Source organism: Mus musculus, chromosome 2 (genome assembly GCF_000001635.26).
Source record: "Mus musculus strain C57BL/6J chromosome 2, GRCm38.p6 C57BL/6J".
Taxonomy (NCBI): domain Eukaryota; kingdom Metazoa; phylum Chordata; class Mammalia; order Rodentia; family Muridae; genus Mus; species Mus musculus.
In genome coordinates, this window is record NC_000068.7 from 60,096,001 (window position 1) to 60,117,483 (window position 21,483).

Sequence of the window (21,483 nt, forward strand, 5' to 3'; positions counted from 1 at the left end):
TTCATCCAAAATGGATATCAATTTCCTCTTTTTTTTTTGGTGTTTTGGTTTTTTGGTTTTTGGAGACAGGGTTTCTCTATATAGCCCTGGCTGTCCTGAAACTCACTCTGTAGATCAGGCTGGCCTCAAACTCAGAAATCCACCTGCCTCTGCCTCCCAAGTGCTGGGATTAAAGGCGTGCACCACCACTGCCCAGCTTAATTAATTTGCTCTTAACTGGTAAAGGTAGGACACTTATACTCTACATGACTGCCGATGCAGTTGGGTTCACTCTACCATCTTTCTGGTTATTTTTCATGTGTTATTTATTCCTTCTTTTCTCTTTTTCATTCTTTTGGAATTATTTTTCATTTAAAGAGAAAATGGAAAGCTAAAAGACATAAAGTTAGGGCAGCTTCAAAGCAAACTCAGTAACAGTGACAAACCCGCTGTTCTGGTAAGCCAGGTCCATGAACACATGACAACACTGTCAGTATCTTACAGCTGGGTTGGTTCTATTGGAGGAATACAAGGACAAGTCCGGTTTCTAAACACTATGAACACTGATCACATTGATGGATGAAAGTTATAAAGTTACACTATTCCTCAAGAAAGAACAGATTCAACGCTTACCCAAACCCTTATCTAATCAGGTAATCAGAAAAAGGTGAGTGGGACTAGGGTAAGAAACTCAACTTGATAACATTAGCAGTCAAGAATGATGAATTTAGGAGCTTTCCCATTATGGGCACGGAAAAAACCCTATGTATTTATTATCATCAACTCTGTTCAGCGTGGCCTTTGACTCACATAGGATTTTTGGCTAGGAGCCCAGCTGAAGTCTAATCACAACCAACATCACAGTGTGACACAACTGTCAAATCCCAAATCTAAGCTCTGTAGAGCAGGCATGAGACAGCTTTGAGAGGCCGGCTTCGAATTACTAATACAGAGAAACCATGAGGTATAATCTTTGTTTTAAGCTTTTAAGTTTTTTTATATATTTTTATTAGGTATTTTCCTCATTTACATTTCCAATGCTATCCCAAAAGTCCACCATACCCCCCCCACTCCCCTACCCACCTACTCCCACTTTTTGGCCCTGGCATTCCCCTGTACTGGGGCATATAAAGCTTGCAAGTCCAATGGGCCTCTCTTTCAAGTGATGGCCAACTAGGCCATCTTTTGATACATATGCAGTTAGAGGCAAGAGCACAAGGGTACTGGTTAGTTCATAATGTTGTTCCACCTATAGGGTTGCAGACCCCTTTAGCTCCTTGGGTACTTTCTCTAGCTCCTCCATTGGGGGCCCTGTGATCCATCCAATAGCTGACTGTGAGCATCCACTTCTGTGTTTGCTAGGCCCCAGCATAGTCTCACAAGAGAGAGTCCTATCTGGGTCCTTTCAGCAAAATCTTGCTAGTGTGTGCAATGGTGTCAGCATTTGGAAGCTGATTATGGGATGGATCCCTGGATATGGCAGTCTCTAGATGGTCCATCCTTTCGTCACAGCTCCAAACTTTGCCTCTGTAACTCCTTCCATGGGTGTTTTGTTCCCAATTCTAAGAAGGGGCAAAGTGTCCACACTTTGGTCTTCGTTCTTCTTGAGTTTCATGCGTTTAGCTATTAAGTTTTTGTCTACTCACTAGAATAATAAAGATTTTAAAAATTAAATCACAAAAAGGCATAATTAGTTATGTGAAGCCCGCAAGTGTGTACGTGCAAGCATCATCATACTAAACACTAGTAACTTTAAATGAACAATTTTAATTTTTTAAGTGTGTGCCTGTGTGCATGTGCGTGTGTGTGTCTGTGTTCTGCAGGTGTGAATGAGTGTGGACCTGTATTGGAGGTTAGAGAACAACTTCCAGGAGTCAATTCTCTTTCTGCCCTGACTATTCACGGCCAATGCTTTTAGCCACTAAGTCATCTCGCTGGCCCGAAAGGAATAATTTTAAAGCTAACATACAACAAAAACAGTTTAACCAAACTGAAAGAACAAGATATGAGAAAAACATCTCCAAAGAATACTCTACAATATATATAGGGAAAAAAATTTTTAAAATAGGTTCAAGAGATTGAGAGCAAACAGTTGTCAAATAAGATCTAAAAGATATTCAACCAGAGGATAAGAGAAATAGAAATCAGCTACCAGTTTGCTTGTAATCAGTCAAATTAAAATTTTAATTCTCATAATGTCAAATTCACTTGGGACTCTTTTTTTTTTTTAAATTAACCAAACTGGTTTAAATTGGATTTGCAAACCAAAGTTTTCCTTGGCTTTTCTTTAGGAGGAATAGAGTCCAGTGCTTGCAAGCTGCAAAGTCTGGTTCAGGCTACCCCTCTCATCTTCCCAGTCATCAGGCTTATTTGGCCGGAGGGTTGGTGGCTTTGGCGGCTTTGGCCTTGGCTCCACCACCATATTGGTGCTTCAGGTAACGGCTCGCCTGGATGCTCTGCGCCAATACGTTGGAGAAATGGCATGCCAGCAGCAGGTAGTTTCGAGGCTGGACACGGTAGGCAAAGCGCATGAAAGCCATGGAGTAGAAGATGAGGGCCGTCGTCATGCGGCCACTGATGATGTCGGGAGGCGCCTTCATATCCTTAAAGGCGGCCAGCGGAAGGCCCCAGTTGGCCACAGGACCCCAGAAGTGGGTGCTGGTTATATAATCCCGAAACTCCTTGGTCTTAAAATAATCTCGCGTTTTCCGCATTAGCGCTACTACCGCTGCCATGGTAGCCTCAGTCGGAGAAGTGCCCAACGGCCAAGCTGCCAGCCACCAGTTGAGCAAGGAATGCGGCCACTTGAGACTCTTAAGAAATCAAAACTTGCAGGCAATTTTAATAGACTGTTAACTGCTCAACCATCAAAGAAATCAATTTGTCAACAGCATATCATTTCAGGGTATCAACTGAATGTGAGATACACGACCTTTAGTAACTGCAGAAGACAAGTTTAATAAGATCCCTTTTCTAGACACAACAGTTTGATGCATATATAAACTCAAGAGACTATGACAATCACACAAGGCCAGAACAAGGCTGAGCCAGACAGGGTCCCAGCACTGAGATGGGTGAGTAGAAACAGGGGTTCTACTCCTAACCAAGAAGCTATCTGTAATTGATACCCACTGACGAAAGTATAATCAATTTTCTACAATGAAGTGTCACTGGGTGTAACAACCACATTTCAGGACAGGCTCCACCATGCCCAGGAGTGGTAGCTGGAGAACACAAAATTACTGAATGATATTATTTGTGGACTTTTTAATCTGATTTACTTGTTTTGAGTTTTTGTAGGGTGGGGGGTAGGGGTGGGGGGTGTTTCTTTTTGTTTGCTTTGGGGATTTTTTTTTCTTCAAGGACATAAAAGTTAGGTGGGGAGGACCCTGAAATAAGTTGAGGGAGAGGGAAACAGGATCAAAATGTATAGTATGAATTTTAAAAAGTATATCCCTTTTTACCATGTGTGGTTTGAAGAAGAATGGCCCCATAGAATGATGCTTGGTCACCAGGGAATAGAACTGAAAGGATTAGGAGGTGTGGCCTTGGAGAAAGTGTGTCACTGGCTCAGCGATTTCCAAAGCCAGTGCTAGGCTTTCTTCTTTCCCCTCCTACTCTTCCTTCGCTTCTCCTTTCCCCCCTCGATCCTCCCCACCACACACACACACACACACACACACACACACACACACACACACACGTCCCTCCTGTTGGTGGGTTACTCCTCCAGCACCATAGCTGCCTCCTACCATGCTCTCTGCTGTGATGATAATGTACCACCCCTCTGAAACAGTAAGCCAGCCCTAATGAAATGTCTTCCTGTACAGGAGTTGCTTTGGTCCTGGTGTGTCATCACAGAAATAAAACAGTGACTAAAACACATGATAATAATGAAATATCACAAACACCATAAACTATATAAACATGGAAAGCAAAGATTCTGGAGAAGGCAAGGTGGAAATAGTGCAGAAAATAAAAGGCAGATTAAGCAACTCTGACTTGAAAACTCCAAATCTGAAATGCTTCCAATTCCAAAACATTTGAGCATCACTGTGAGCCCACAAATTGTCAATTCTACACCTGTTGACTTCACGTCAAAGGCTAGAGTCAAAATGTAGGCATGTTAAAACAAACAACAACAAAACAAACACCATACACTATACCATCCTCAGATTATCTGATTAAGGGATAGCACTCATTCCGTGCTTAGAACTGCTTCCTGAACCTAAAACACTTCATGCTATATGTCCAGATACATCCAAATTTAAAAATAAAAGAAATTTGAAACACTTGTACTGCTTAGCATGCTGTGTAAGAGATACTCAACCTGCATGGTTTTATCATATGACAACCAGTCTTGTAGATCATATATTCATGGAGTACAACAATGCAGAAACATTTGCATAGAAGCAATTAGCAGGTACCTCAGGAAACTGAGGTGATATTTAAGATTTCAAGTCTATCTGTTACTTAATTTTAAAATAAGACGAAATGGATCTGGAGAGATGGCTCACTAGTTAAGAGTGTTTGCTGCTCTTACAAAGGACCCAGGTTCAACTGACAGGACCCACATTGAGCTCATAACCATTTGTCCATCCATTTCGAGGGAATCCAATGCCCTCTGAAGGCATGGACATGCATGCAACCAAAACTTCCATACACGTAAAATAAAATAAATATATAATAATAAATGTAAAAGGAAGGAGGCATATGTAGTAGGTACATTTACATTCATTGTGTTATTTACATATATATGTAAATAACAATTACAAATATATATGTATGTATGTATGTGTGTGTGTGTGTGTGTGTGTGTGTGTGTGTGTGTATGCAATGTAGTTTAAGCTTTAAAAAAGGCTCTGAGAAACAATATTAAACTGTTAAATCACTTATTCTAGATTCCATTTGATGGTCTATGTTTATAAAACATTCTACTTGAATCCTTTGTCCTAGAAAAAGTGTAATCAAACTGCACAGTAACCAAAGACACAACTCCTTGAGACACTGTAATTTAAATGCAGATTCTGACATGCAATATTTGAGTAGAAAATGCTTTGATTTTATTAACTAGTTAGAGAAAAATCTATGAAATTTTTCTCAAATTTTCCTTACAACTTATAAGTTTAATCTTAGCTCCCAGTGTTGTTTTCATTATTTGTTGTTCATATCTGATAAGAAAAAACAGTAACACGCATGACAGAAAATGTGGGCATAGCAGGATAATAGCAGGTTGAAAGCTGTTTTCTATCTATTACCTATGTTTCTACAAAGTCTGAGCCTCAGTAAACTGAAATTTATAGGGTTTGGCTAAAATATATTCCCAATATAGCAACATAATTGTACAAATACCAAACTTTGACTGTTCATGAGCAATGCTCTTAAAACTTACACAGTATCTTCAGTTTTGCCTTATATAACCATAACATGCAGCCAGGCAGTGGTGGCGCATGCCTTTAATCCCAGCACTTGGGAGGCAGAGGCAGGTGGATTTCTGAGTTTAAGGCCAGCCTGGTCTACAGAGTGAGTTCCAGGACAGCCAGGGCTACACAGAGAAACCCTGTCTCAAAACAACAACAACAACAACAACAACAATAATAATAATAACCATGACATGCTCTATGTATTTGTTATAAATGCTGAGTGAGAGTTTGTGTGCACAGACATGCCTAATGTACACATTTAATTACAGAAAGGATATCAGTGGTTAAGAATCATCTGGCAAAATTCCATGACTGCCTCTGACATTACAGATTTCTACCTGACATCTATACACATATGAATCAGATTTTATAACTTATGAATATTTATGTCTTTATATTAGTTCATAATTTATCAATGAAGGACAAAGAATAAATATCATTGTAGAAGAGGAAACTGAAGCTCAGAGATTAAATGACCTGAGTAACATGGTAAGGCACAGAGAACTTAAGCTCAACACTCTGTAAAGGTATACAATTGAAGGACTCTGGCCATGTGACGTGAAAAGATGACAAAAGAAATGGGAATGGTCATGCCTAAGCGAGCACTGTGTGGCTACCTATCCTTCTACAGTACTGCCCGGACACTGTGTGGCTACCTATCCTTCTACAGTACTGCCCGGACACTCAACGGCAACACAGAGGCTTTGTAACTGCAGCCTGCACCATTCTGCAAGAAATACACATTTCACATACAAAACTGTACTAGGTGAGAAAATTCTGAATTAAGTAGTGATTTCAAAACCAAACATGCCCCAAGTGTATTTGGATGGCAGGTGCCCTACAACTGAGGTATACTTCCAGCCCTCAAGATCCATGGCATAGTGTCTTAGATAAATACAGGCATTTAGAGAGCTACCTGTTACTTTGGATTTAGTTACAAATATTCAAAGTAACTGTGATAAATCTCAATGCTTCTGAAAATTGAAGAATGAATTAGATATTGAATATCAAAAAATCTATTTCACAATAGTCACAAATAATATAAAATACCTTGGTGTGACTCTAACTAAGGAAGTGAAAGATCTGTATGATAAGAACTTCAAGTCTCTGAAGAAAGAAATCAAAGAAGATCTCAGAAGATGGAAAGATCTCCCATGCTCATGGATTGGCAGGATCAATATAGAAAAAATGGCTATCTTGCCAAAAGCAATCTACAGATTTGATGCAATCCCCATCAAAATTCCAACTCAATTCTTCAACGAATTAGAAAGAGCAATCTGCAAATTCATCTGGAATAACAAAAAACCTAGGATAACAAAAACTCTTCTTAAGGATAAAAGAACCTCTGGTGGAATCACCATGCCTGACCTAAAGCTTTACTACAGAGCAATTGTGATAAAAACTGCATGGTACTGGAATAGCAACGGACAAGTGGACCAATGGAATAGAATTGTAGTCCCAGAAATGAGCCTACACACCTATGGTCACTTGATCTTTGACAAGGGAGCTAAAACCATCCAGTAGAAAAAAGACAGCATTTTCAACAAATGGTGCTGGCACAACTGACAGTTATCATGTAGAAGAATTCGAATAGATCCATTCCTATCTATACCTTGTACTAAGGTCAAATCTAAGTGGATCAAGGAGCTCCACATAAAACCAGAGAAACTGAAACTTATAGAGAAGAAAATGGGGGAAAAGCCTCAAAGATATTGGCACAGGGGAAAAATTCCTGAATAGAACAGCAATGGCTTGTGCTGTAAGATCAAGAATAGACAAATGGGACTTCATAAAATTGCAAAGCTTCTGTAAGGCAAAAGACACCGTCAATAAGACAAAAAGGCCACCAACAGATTGGGAAAGGATCTTTACCAATCCTAAATCCTATTGGGGACTAATATCCAATAATAAAGAACTCAAGAAGGTGGACTCCAGAAAATCAAATAACCCCATTAAAAAATGGGGCTCAGAGATAAACAAAGAATTCTCACCTGAGGAATACTGAATGGCTGAGAAGCACCTGAAAAAATGTTCAGTATCCTTAATCATCAGGGAAATGCAAATCAAAACAACACTGAGATTCCACTTCACTCCAGTCAGAATGGCTAAGATCAAAAATTCAGGTGACAGCAGATGCTGGCGAGGATGTGGAGAAAGAGGAACACGCCTCCATTGTTGGTGGGATTGCAAGCTTATACAACCACTCTGGAAATCAGTCTGGCGGTTCCTCAGAAAATTGGACATAGTACTACTGGAGGATCTTGCAATACCTCTCCTGGGTATATATCCAGAAGATGTTCCAACTGGTAAGAAGGACACATGCTCCACTAAGTTCATAGCAGCCTTATTTATAATAGCCAGAAGCTGGAAAGAACCCAGATGTCCCTCAATAGAGGAATGGATACAGAAAGTGTGATACATTTACATAATGGAGTACTACTCAGCTATTAAAAAGAATGAATTTATGAAATTCCTAGGCAAATGGATGGACCTAGAGGGTATCATCCTGAGTGAGGTAACCCAATCACAAAAGAACTCACATAATATGTACTCACTGATAAGTGGATATTAGCCCAGAAACTTAGACTATCCAAGATACAGGATACAATTTGCAAAACACATGAAACTCAAGAAGAACAAAGACCAAAGTGTGGACACTTTGCCCCTTCTTAGAATTGGGAACAAAACACCCATGGAAGGAGTTACAGAGACCAAGTTTGGAGCTGAAACAAAAGGATGGACCATCCAGAGACTGCCTCCCCTGCCCCCCAGGGATCCATCCCATAACCAGCCTCCAAACACTGACACCATTGCATACGCCAGCAAGATTTTGCTGAAAGGACCCTGATATAGCTGTCTCTTGTGAGGCTATGCCGGTGTCTGGCAAACACAGAAGTGGATGCTCACAGTCAGCTATTGGATGGAACACAGGGCCCCCAATGGAGGAGCTAGAGAAAGTACCCAAGGAGCTAAAGGGGTCTGCAACCCTATAGGTGGAACAACAATATGAACTAACCAGTACCCCCAGAGCTCGTTTTTCTAGCTGCATATGTAGCAGAAGATGGCCTAGTCGGCCATCATTGGGAAGAGAGGCCCCTTGATCTTTCAAACTTTATATGCCCCAGTACAGGGGAACGCCAGGGCCAAGAAGTAGGAGTAGGTGGGTAGGGGAGTGGGTGGGGGAGGGTATGGGAGACTTTTGGGAGAGCATTTGAAATGTAAATGAAGAAAATACCTCATAAAAATATTCAAAAACATCTAAACAAGGGAAGGGTATGGACATCTCTTTCTGTTGCTGGATAATATGCACATAGATAATCTATTTCCATTATTGGCGTTAGTATTTCAGCATTGTGATTATTCTTTGAAGCCTAATCGATAACATACATGACTTGGTAATGAAGTTAAAAAACTACCCACAACTGAATGCTGACTAGTATGTGGTTTAGGGCTCTGCCCCCATGTACTCTTAAGCATTCAGAATAAATAAACTATAAAAACAGAATAAACCAAATAAAGAAACAAACAAGTATAGAAGCAGAATACACGGAATAAGTAAATGGTCATCTAATTTGATTTTATTATATTTTACTTGAATATTGTTGTGTAAAGTAACCAAACTATAAGCATAGATCTTTATAAAAACTTACAGTGTTACTATATTTTCAAGTAAGAATTACAAATAGCTTTGTTTCTTTGGGCTGGACTAAACCAGTGGGATTATCAAAAGTTTCCTTCTGGTATAAGCTATATTGTTATTGAAATCATGTCAAAATATATGGATCTTGTACTCCTATATGAAAGCTGTAAATTAAACAAGCATTTTAGTTCAGATTTTAAAATTGTACAGTTTAAGATTTGACATAACTCCTTTTTAGTTTTTACTTGCATTTATAAGTTCAGCACAAAATTTGAAAGGCACCTTAAAGAATTCAGAGACTTCTTTCTTCCTCCCTCTCTTCTCTCACCAAGTAAAGAAATAAATGTAATAATCATGTTTGAAAGGGCAGCACACGTAAGAGTCAGGACCCCAGGACTGTAGCTCCCATTTCCCACTGCATTAGTCTTAGTCTCTTAAAAGATTATTGCTAAGAGTCCTAAATACTTACTAAGGAAAACCAATGGTATGGACTGTTCTTCATACAGATTACGCAGCCCATTAAAAGAGTTTCATAGAGTTCTATGGTGAAATACACTCAGAAAATTGTATACACTATTTATTCTCTTTGGAGATCTATAATGCACAGAAAAAAAAATTAACTATGCATAAACCTCTGGTTTCCTAAACTTAGAGACAAATCTAATAGTTCTCTACAAAGAAATGCTCTAAAGTATTGATGTCTACTGTATACTCTTTATGAGAAATTGTTGTATGCATACAGACATTTTGTAACACAAGAAGAAAAAGAAAACTACCAATTAATATACATATTAGCAAATTTAAAAAAAAAAGACCTACAGCAAACTTGTATGTGTGTACACAAACTTGTATGTGTGTGCACATACCCAAGAGTACACATGTGGACCAGAGGTGGATGTCAGGGACTTCCTCTATCCTCCTGACATCAGTGTTTGAGACAGGCTATTTTAGTGACCCTGGAGCTCAGGCTAGACCGGAGGGCCAGTGAGCCCAGGAGAGGCTCGCGTGCCACCTCGTAGCTGGATTCCAGACACAGCACTAACACACACGTCTGACATGGTTGTTGAGGCCCAGAACCCACATCCTCCTTGTGAGTCAAGCACATTACCTGAGCCATCCTCAACCTAACAGACTATTAAAAAATAACTCTGGAATAGTAACTGACAAGGTCATGGGGAATAAGTTTACTTCATAAATAGATATATTTGAGCATTTCTAATAAAAATATAATTTTTGTAATAAAAACAAGGAGTAAAGAAAATGTAGAAGCACTGTAAACATTCACTTTCTTTCCTCACGGAAGTCCTGGGGATCACATCCAAGGTCTATACTACGTGCAGGGCAAGAAATCTACCAGAGCTCCACCAGTCTATTACATATATTCTATAATATGCATTCCTTATGAGTGTATCTTGGGGTAACTAGATAAAGACTTTCTCTTTTTGCTATTTTCATTTCTAGTTTTGGATACAGGGTTTCTGTGTAGCCCTGGCTGTCCTGGAACTCGCTGCAGACTAGGCTGGCCTCGAACTTACAGAACTTGCTGCAGACTAGGCTAGCCTCGAACTTATAGAACTTGCTGCAGACTAGGCTGGCCTCGAACTTACAGAACTTGCTGCAGACTAGGCTGGCCTCGAACTTATAGAGATCTAGAGTGCTTAGGATTAGAGCTATATGCTACCACCTCTCTGCTTGCTTGCTTCTCTCTCTCTCTCTCTCTCTCTCCCCTCTCTTTTTTGAAATAAAAACTTTCTAAGACAACCATTAAAGCCTTATTTGTGAAAAGAAAATGTCATCAAAACTTATATACTCACAATAATTAATAGTTAAATAACTAGTTAAGTAACTAAATTTCAATCAAAGAGAACTTTTCAATGTTATCTAATTTCCCCATGAACTACCTATATAGTTTGAAAACACAACAAAATATTAATTTCATAGAATATACAGCTGGTTACCAGGGAGCAAAAGGGAAACATTCTGACAAGTTGTTTTGCTATGACTGATCCGTATAAAACAAAAAGCACGATATTTGATGAACTGCATTTGTACAATGCAAACTACCTTGTGTTAAACACCGAAGGAATAGACTAGGGAAAAAAAAAAAGCCACAGCCTTTGCCACATAAGCAGTTTAGCTTTCCCGGGGATGGTGGACCACACTTGCAATGCCAACACTGGAGCTAGGCAACTGGGTAATGCAAGCACTGAGGAGACTGAGGCCGGGGGATACTGAGTTCCAGGTCAGCCTAGGCTGCACAGCTAGACACTGTCCAATGGAGGAGGGGCAGATTCCTCAGTTTAGGATCAAGTGGGATAAAGATAGTAACTGATTTTACTGGGAGGACACGGTGACCAGGTCTTCAATCCCGGCATTTAAAGAGGCAGGCAAGTGGCTGAGTTAAAGACCAGCGTGGTCTACATAGGGTGTTCCAGGACAGCCAGGGCTACATAGAGAGACCTTGTTTCAAAAGAACAAATAAATTTTGTAAGATATAACTCATCTATTCCATAAAACAATGCATTTGATACCTGTTACAAGACTATTGCTATCTAAGTGTTGCTCAGTAGTCAACAAAAATGAAAAGGACTTCTTGCCTTCTTGATGAAAACAAACAGTATATTTGAAACAAATATCAGAAGAAAACTAAAGTGGAAAAAGACACAGAAGCATGCAAAATTGAGAGTCTGAAATTCTCATTAGGGTGTTAAAGGGGGAGGCTTATTGGAGGCTATATGGGAACAAGAGTTTGAAAGCCACAAAAGAATATTGAATGCAAATGTAGAGGAAAGTGTGTCTGAAACCTGACACACAAGCCACAAGCCATGGTTAGTCTCCACAGCAGGGTCCGCCAGGAGACATATTAGGAAATCATGTGAAGGTGACACTTGCTTGTCACCCTAGCACAAAGGAGGCCGAGGCAGGAAAACAGCAAGTTTTACAAGGATATCTCAGCCTGTCTTAAAAAAAAAAAAAAAAAAAAAAAGTGAGGGGGTTACATGGGCCCCCATTGTGAACTGCTGACGAGGACTGTGACACAACTTAGCTAGGAAGTGGCAGGTAATGATCAAGGGTCAGAATGTGAATACACTTCGTAAGGTCACCCAACATAATTTGTTGATGTGATTCAAGTAGAATATGAAAATAGTTACGATATACAAAAAGGAATAAAATGTGGGGGTGGGAGTTGAGTCAACCCTTACATTTTTTTTACTTCTATTTTGTTGTTGTTTGTTGTTTTTCAAGACAGGGTTTCCATGTGTAACAAATAGCCCTAAAATTCACTCTGTAGACAAGGCTGACCTTGAACTCACAGAGCCCACCTGCCTCTGCCTCCTAAGTGTTGCTATTAAAGGTGTGTGCCAGCATGTCCCACATGTTTCCTTTTTAAAGAGAAATATATTTCACATCCTCATTTGGGGAAGGTGATCAAGCATCCACAGTGAACTTGTGGAGGTCAGAGGCAATCTGTAGATTCAGCTCTCTGTTTCCACCACGTGGGTCCCAGGATTCAAACTCTGACTACCAGTATTCCATGGTAGCAAAGTGCCTTTAGGGATATTGTTGACCCACCATGAGGTTTTCTTGTTGCCAACAATAGAGAAAGTTATCACTAGCCAAGATGAAGAGAACCATGGGAGGTAGAGGCCAGGGAGAAAAACCTGCCCACATTCCTCACTGACTGACATTCCTCCCTGGCGCTTATCAAACTGGAGACATCCCACAGTCATTAAGTAAAGGAGTCTGGGTTCAAGGATGAAACTTGGGTTTATGAATTCCTAACTGTGGGCTGGAGAGATGGCTTAGTGGTTAGGAACACTGATTGTTCTTCCAGAGGTCCTGAGTTCAATTCCCAGCAACCACATGGTGGCTCACAACCATCTTGTAAAGTGATCAGATGCACTCTTCTGGTATGTCTAAAGACAGCTACAATGTACTTATATACATAAAATAAATATTAAAAAAAAAAAAAGAGTTCCTAACTGTAGAAAGCCAAGCACAGGCCCAGTCATTAGCATGTCCCTGTTTTCTACACGCATGAGACTGAATTTTTTTTTTTTTTTTTTTTTTTTTTACTAAGATAGGGCTTGGTTATGAAAGTTCAGTCATCAGGGCACAGTGAGACACGTCTTTAATCCCAGCACTTGACAGGCAGAGGCAGGTGGATCTCTGTTGTTCAAGGCCAGCCTGGTCTACAGGAAGTTCCAGAAAAGACAGACCTACAAGGTGAGAATCTGTTTCAAAACAAACAAACGAACAAACAAACAAAAAGAGATCAACCAGGAATTGACTACAGATACAGAACTAACTTTAAAACAATAACATTCTAGAAGCAAAAGAAAAACTAAGATTCAAGTCCAGACTCTGCTACATGAGACTCTCAAAATACTCAACAAACAGAACATTATTGGCTTAAATAAACATTTGTTTCTGTATCTACTGGGAGCATGTTTCTGACAGAAGTCACTGTTGCTATTCTAACTCACAATGTTAAATATGAGTAAGTCAGATTTAATTCTTGGAACTGGAATCCCTCCCTCCACTTCTGCTTCCTTCCTGTTTTTCTAATCGTAGACTTTAATCTTTTTCAATAAAACCCATTTTTAAAACTGCATCTCTTTTAAAACAACATCTTCTTGTTCGTTGGCTTTGAACTTGGACTAGCATTTGTTTTTCTGTTTGCAAGATTTTAACTTTATGTTTGAGGATTTTCCCTGACTGTGTACCAGTGCACCATGCGCGTCCCTGGTGCCCACAGTGCACCGTGCGCGTCCCTGGTGCCCACAGTGCACCGTGCGCGTCCCTGGTGCCCACAGTGCACCGTGCGCGTCCCTGGTGCCCACAGTGCACCGTGCGCGTCCCTGGTGCCCACAGTGCACCGTGCGCGTCCCTGGTGCCCACAGTGCACCGTGCGCGTCCCTGGTGCCCACAGTGCACCGTGCGCGTCCCTGGTGCCCACAGTGCACCGTGCGCGTCCCTGGTGCCCACAGTGCACCGTGCGCGTCCCTGGTGCCCACAGTGCACCGTGCGCGTCCCTGGTGCCCACAGTGCACCGTGCGCGTCCCTGGTGCCCACAGTGCACCGTGCGCGTCCCTGGTGCCCACAGTGCACCGTGCGCGTCCCTGGTGTCCACAGTGCACCGTGCGCGTCCCTGGTGCCCACAGTGCACCGTGCGCGTCCCTGGTGTCCACAGTGCACCGTGCGCGTCCCTGGTGCCCACAGAACTGGAGGTACAGATGGTTTTGAGCTATCAGGAGCCCACACATTTGATTATTAACTTATTAATGATTGGTGCCTTAACAGTGATATTATGATTGGAATTTTTTAACTAACACAGTAAGAGGGGAGTCAAAGAAATCTCAAAATTAAAAAGTACTACTACCGAAGCCTTTGTGATTTCCTGTGGACTGCGGACCCGCTGGCAGGGGAGCACATACTTGGCGGGAGTGAGGGCTTAGGGAGACCCCAGCACATACTTCATTTCCTAACCCAACAGTTTTGCTTGCTCTGTTGTGTTTGGTATGTGCTTACTAGAAACATCAGATCAGCCAATTCCACATACAAACTTGCTAGCAAAAGTATAGCTTACTAGTCTTTGCTTCAAACAAAGCAAACTTCAGGCATTTTTATTTTACTATTTATTATTTTTGAAAAAAATTAAGCAAGGATATCAATACTATGCTGTACCTGAACATTATACTTTTATAAATAAGAAGTCATTTTGAACATTTCTAAGTTAAAATCGTTTTAAAAGCTGGTCATGGTGACTCATGTCTTTAATCCCAGTACTCAGGAGGCAAAGGCAGGTAGATCTTACTTCTGCTTAGAATATGCTTAGGTTTACATAATACAAACTCTAAAACCAAAACTTTATAAATGTAGGTTTAGATTTTCCATTACTATCTATTTGTTATTTGTTTATTGTATGTATATGGGTGTAACTGCCACATGTGCACATGCCATGCGTGTGCATGCCATGTGTGTGCAGGCTCTTATGTATGCATACCATGTGTGTGCATGCTCATGTATGTGTATGCCATTTATGTGCGTACTCATGTATGTGTGTGCCATGTACTCACATGGAGGCCAGGTCCGAGCATGGGACTTCTCTACCAAGCTTCACTGTACTCGTGGAGTCAGGACTCACTGAACCTGGGGGTCCTCTCCTGTCTCCATCCAGCCACAGCACGAGTGTTACAAGGTGCATTGTGACCATGCTTGACTTTTTATGTAGGCTCAGAGGATTTGAACTCAAGACCTCGTGCCTCCACAGCAAGTGCGTTTATTGACTGACCTGGCTGGCCAATGCTCTCCTGAAGCCTTACGCATCCGAGGTCCACTACTAAGAAATGATATTTCTGGGATATACATGGAAAAAAAACAAAACAAAACAATAAAGCTGGGTTGAAGCAATAGGATCCACAAAAAAACTGTTCACAAGAAGCTAGAGTCGACATCAGATTACAGCACCAAGCAAACCGTCTCTTCAGGAGTGCAACACTGAGCCTGGTCAGGTAGTTCAGTGGGAAGAACCACAGGCACACTGACCGGAATCCCATGGTTGAAGTGGTAGGAGAGATTCGACTTCCCAAAGTTGTTCTCTGGCCTCCACACATACAGTATATGTAGTACACACATGCTCACACTCACTTGTATGCACCATGTACACTTATACACAACAAATGTTGATAAAATAAGAACAATTTATAAAATTGGAATAGTGAAGACAGTTTTGATTCTAAGATGAAATCATGAAGCCCAACTTTTACCATGAGTAAGAGAAAAGTTTGCTCTCAATGTCTGACGTGTGGACTGAGTGCAACCACCACTACTCATAGATACAAAAGCTACTGAAGGCAGAAGCATGGAGCCCACACTACAGAGAACCCACAGAGCCATCCTCACTTACGTGGTCAATGCCTTACACAGAACCACATATGTGAGGTAGTTTTAAGTTAAATTAACTATTTTAAAGTCAATTTTCGTTTAAAAAAAGAAAAAGGAAAAGAAAAAAGATGACACAGGGTGAGGGGGAGAAGACAACAAGGACACACAGAGAAAACATGGCTCTAAAAACCAAAATTTAAAAATGCATTTCTGAATTTTATAAGGATTTTAAATTTTATAAAATGTTATAAGGACATTGTAAAACTTTTTCAAGTTTTATAAGAATTCTTTAGTGTATATATGCACCACATGCACACTCCTGCAAAGGACAGGAGACTGCATCAGAGGCCCTGGAACTGGAGTTCCAGGCAGCTGTGAGCCGCCATGTGGGTGCTGGGAACAGAGCCAGGCCCCAGTGCTCTCAACACTGAGTCATCCCAACATCAAGTCTCTAAAACTTTACAGGGAATCAGATTTAAGGAAAACAGTACCTCACAAGAAAATTTTACTGTTATCATCTACTCAAAAGACTATCAAGGCAAACTCATCAAAAAGAGACAGAATCGGTAAGATGAAAATTTTCAGGTAAAGACATTTGCTGTGAAGCCTGGTGGCCTAAATTCAATCTCTGGAACCCACGTGGTGGCAGGAGAGAATGGACACCTGCGACACACACATGCCATGCGCGTCTACCAGTAAATGAAAGCCAAAATTTAAAGAAAAAAGTGATTTTATTCAAGGGACGTAAGGCTGCTTCAACATATACAAATCATAAACATATTAGACATATAAACAAAGTCAGGGCAAAAAAATTCATACAATCATCTTCTAAATACAGAAAAAAGTGATTTCACGGTCATCCTCCAACCACACAGGCTTTTCTGTGTAGCCCTGTCCAGGAAGGGCTCTGTAGAGCAGATGTCCTCGAACTCAGGATCCGCCTGCCTCTACAGACTCCTAAGTGCTGGGATTAAAAGCATGGACCACTACTACCCAGTTCACTTCCACAGCTTTTAATGATTAAAAAAAAAAAAATCCCTGAAAGATACAGGAGCAGAAATATCAAATGTCAATATCATAAAAGCCATATATCCCAGACCTATAACCAGCATTATACTAAATGAAGAAGAAAAATTAAAGTTCTTAATTCAAAACAAGAGAAGAGGTCTACCATTACCATTTTTAGTCAGCATAGGTGTTACATTTTTAGACAAAACAATAAAGCAAAAGGAAGAGACAGAGGTGATAATGCAAATCAGAAAGGATGCAATCAAGTTATCCCCAGTTGCCTGTCAAGTGTACCACACTGAAAGTCTCTGAAGACTCCACCAGAAAACTCTGGACTTTCAGTTACTACTTTCAGCAAAGTAAAAGAATCTAAAGTCAACACACAAAACTCAATGCCTTTGCTATATGCCAATGCTGAGCATGCTGAGAAAGAAACCGGGAAAGCAATCCTATTTACAGAAGCCTAAAAAACCTAAGAATGAATATAATCAGGCAGATAAAAGACACATGAAAATTCTAGGACACTGAGAGAAAATGAAGAAGTCACTGCAGGATGAAAAGCCTAAGATAATCATGGGCGGGAGAACTAATACTGCAAAACCGCCATACTGCCAAAAGTGATCTACAGAAATAATACACTTCCCATCAAAACATAATGACATCTCTCATAAAAATAGGAAGAGGTCATAATATCTACACAGAAGCACAGAAGGTTCCAAATAGCCACATTAACTCTGAACATAAAGAATATATGACCAAGTGGTCAACATATTTAGCCATGAAAGAAATGCAAACAGACCTGCAGTGAGGTTCTAGCTCATCCTGGTCAGAATGCCTTCCACCAAGCAAACAGAAACAAAGGCTGCAAGCTGCAGGAAGGGACTTCTACACTGTTGGTAGGCATGTAAATCACTAGTCATTATGGAAATTACCACAGAGGTTCCTCAAAAAACTAACAGAAAGCATACCACGGGAGCCACCCATGTCACTGCCAAGTACACTCACAGAATCAGTGCCAGCATCGAAGAGCCATAGCTTGATCTCTCAATATCTGCACAGTCAGGCTCCATGTACCAATAAGCTGAGTGAATGAAGAATATGTGGTACATAAATGAAATGATGCATTCTTGAGTTATAAAGAACAGAGTCGTGTCACTTACAGGAAAGTGGCTAGAACTGAGACTGCACTACGTCAAATAAAGTAAACCCAGAAGAATCACCACAGTCTAACTCCTATACGGAATCTAGATGCAAAGCACGCCATGAGACACACTGGGAATGGCACACACCTGTAATCCCAGCAGGCAGAGGCCGAGCTGGGAGGCGGGCTGAGACTCCAAGGCCACTAGAGCTAGCTACACAGTGACTTCCCCGCACTCCTTAAATAAGGCAAGAAAGTGGGCTGGGCATGGTGGCGCAGACATCAGCAGCCCCAAACCAGAAAGGAGACAAACTCAAATCTGATTCTTCAAAAAGATAAAACTAATTGTTAGACGTCAGGCAGTGGTGGGGTAAATCCCTGCACTGGGGAGGTAGAGATAATCGGATCTTGGAATTCAAGGCCAGCCTGACCTGCAGAGCAAGTTCCAGAACAGCCAGGGGTACACAGGGGAACCTGCCTTTAAAAATAAATGAACAAACAAACAAACAAATAAGGCATGGCAGTAGAAGGGGGAAAATCAGTGGGAAGGGTGGATGAAGGAGAGCAAGGGTAACACAGAAGGCCAGATAGCAAGGTGTATCATAGAACTGTGAGAAGCTATCAGGAAATGTGCATGCTTTATAGAATTAACATTAATAAAAACTATGTGAAAACAAGCTTGTTAATCCTGATATACATCTTTCTCACAGGTATACTTCACAGCTGTCAGTTACACACATGTCTGAAATGGGCATTTCCTCAGTAGAGTCACTAAGGGTATTGGGATAAAATCTGAGTATCCAACATCATGACTGCAGTAGCCTTTTTAGTGTGGTTTTTGTTTTGTTTGTTTTGGTGGGTGAGAGATTTTCACGATAGGGCTTCTCCACGTAGCCCTGGCTGTCCTGGAACTTGCTCTGTAGATCAGGCTGCCTCTACCTCCTGAGTCCTGGGAGTAAAGGCATGGAGACCACCACAGCCTGGCTAATATGTTTATTCTTTTTCAAGGTGCTTTATATTCCAAACTTTCTTCTTCCTCACTCACCATGTTCTCTGTGGTCCCCGTGCTCTATGGCCAGCTGACAGGCAGGGACAGAGGAACCCCTGGAAGCCTGGTGCAGGCTAGCCCTATGTATGTGGCACTGACCCAGCGCTCTTATCTCCAGGATGGGTGAGGATCAAGAGATGACACTTGTAGCCATCCTCTGACCTCCACTTGTAGCACATATGTACATATACTCAAATACACACACTTAAAAACCTGAAAATTTGTAAGTTGAAAAACTATTTCACAAAGGTATGAAAAATCGCAAATCAAGGCACTGGAGCCAATGGACACTTGATTTGAAGAAAGTAAATCTCTATAGTCATGAGGCTGAGGGAGGAGAGAGCCAAGTAAAAGACCAGCCTGGACTACCAAAATCTAAATGTGAAATCCTAGTCCCATTCTAGCTGGCCTTTCCCTACCCTCCCGTTTCACACATACCATGAAAACATCTGCATGCGATCCCTCGCACTCCTGCACTTTTGTGGTTTGGCAAAGGCTATAGAGAGGCTTTTTGAAAGGACCAGAAATGAGAGCTGTCACCGTGCCCCAAGCTCTGTCCCCTCCTCCTTGACCAACTGATGGAGAGTATGCATGAGGCTTTGGTACCTTTGTGTTGGAATAGTTGATTACTCTTTCCATTTTCAATGCTATTTCTTAAGTTTTTATTACTTGTTACTTGTCTTATTTTGTATGTATGTATACATGTACATGGATAGAGGTCAAAGGACAACTTAAAGGAGTCACTTTTGTAGATCAAACTCAGGTCATGAAGCTTGGTGACAGGAACCTTTAGCCACTGAGCCATGGCTGACCGTCGAGTTCTCTGTCTAACGGGGTTTCTGGTTTTATTGAAACTGAGCTGGTGCCACTGAAAGTGAGCACTGTGTTTGGCTTGTGTTGTGTCTGTGCTTATGGGTAGCTCTGATTGGCTGCTCAGCTAGTCTGCCTAAAAGAAAGAGAAACACTTCTCAAGTTAGTGCCATCAAATTCCCTTGGAATGTCAGCCTGTCACCAGCCGGGGGAGGAAAGGGCCCTGTGTCTCCTCACTATGCTCACTATTCATTGCAGATACGTGCAGTAGATTAAAAAGAAGAAAAAAAAATTGACAAAAGCAGAGGAGAAGGAAAAAAGGGAGGAACTCGGTTAATCATAAAAAGACCAAAACACCTCTGAGAAAAAAGGCTGCTTGCTCCTGTTCATGGCGTTTAGCGTGCCCTGCACAGTCACACAGGTCCTGAATAGCTCGACTCATTAACCCACTTTCTTCAGAGAAAGCCAGTCAACTCTGAAAGCAGAGGAAGAAGGGAACATTCCCATGATATCATCTTTCTGGTGCAAAAGGTTTAAGTCGAGATAATCTCAAAGTAAGTTGCAAAACTACGCCACGTTTTCCCAGTGGGAGAGCTTTGATGGGTCTGCTTAACAAGGCTTGGCTCCTACAGCCATCCTTTTGTTGGGTCCTTTTCTGACCACAACTCAAAGTATCCGCTGTTCAGTCACTTTTCTTGACCAATTCAGTACTACCTGAACTTTAAAAATTTATTAAAACTTTAAAAATTATTCCAACCAGAAGCCATCTCTCTCGTATTCTGATCTTTCAAAGACTTATTGTGTGTAAACTGGGTGGGGTGATTCGAGTCTTTAATCCCAGTGCTGTGGAGGCAGAGACAGTTAGATCTCTGTGTTTGAGGCCAGCCTGGTCTACAAAGTGAGTTCCAGGATAGCCAGGGCTATACAAAGAAAACCTGTCTTCAAAAGCCAAAGAACATGATGTATTGTGTGTTTGAATGTAGTCACGTATGTATCACAGTCATGCAGGCACGTGTGTGGAGGTCAGAAGGCAACGTGGAGGAAGGAGTTGGTTCCCTTCTTCCACCTTGTTTTGAGGCAGGGTCTCTTGTTTCTGTCATTGTGCTGTGTACTCTATCTTCTGAGAGATTCTCTAGTCTCCATCTCCAGTCTTTCTGTAGGAATCCTGGGATTACATGCCCACTCTATCATGCTTCTTACATGGGATGGCCAAGCTTGCAACGCAAGCACTTTACTCCCTTAGACATCTCCACAGCTTCTGTTCTCAACTCCCATAGCTATCCAAATGCATGCTTAGACAGAGCGCTCAAATACAAACTTTGAGAATTAAAGTTGTTCTGTCTTTATTGTTACTAGAACAGTAAGTACTTAAAATTTCTCTCGTGGCTGATGTTGAGTCCATTCATTTTTTTTTTTTCAAAAGAATGCTGAATTTTGTGTTTTACTGATTTATCTAATCCTTTCTCTTCGCTCCTCACGCTCCTCACAATCACCTGTGTGATGAGAACTGGAAGGCAAAATTCCAAACCTTCATCTCAGCGCAAAG

At 41.2% G+C, this 21,483-nt stretch overlaps 2 protein-coding genes across 40 annotated transcripts in view; both read right to left on the reverse strand.

Annotated features, from left to right (window-relative positions):
* Baz2b (bromodomain adjacent to zinc finger domain, 2B) overlaps positions 1-21,483 on the reverse strand; it is a 310,551-nt gene that overhangs the window by 196,638 nt on the left and 92,430 nt on the right. The gene's annotated exons all lie outside the window — the stretch shown is intronic.
* On the reverse strand, positions 2,135-2,735 carry Gm13570 (predicted gene 13570). The gene has a single exon (NM_001370942.1). The coding sequence runs from the start codon at positions 2,712-2,714 to the stop codon at positions 2,346-2,348; it is 369 nt and encodes a 122-aa protein (NP_001357871.1). The 5' UTR covers positions 2,715-2,735; the 3' UTR covers positions 2,135-2,345.

Coding starts and splice junctions, on each gene's coding strand:
- Gm13570 (NM_001370942.1), bottom strand. CDS start 2,714: ATGGCAGCGGTAGTAGCGCTAATGCGGAAAACGCGAGATTATTTTAAG.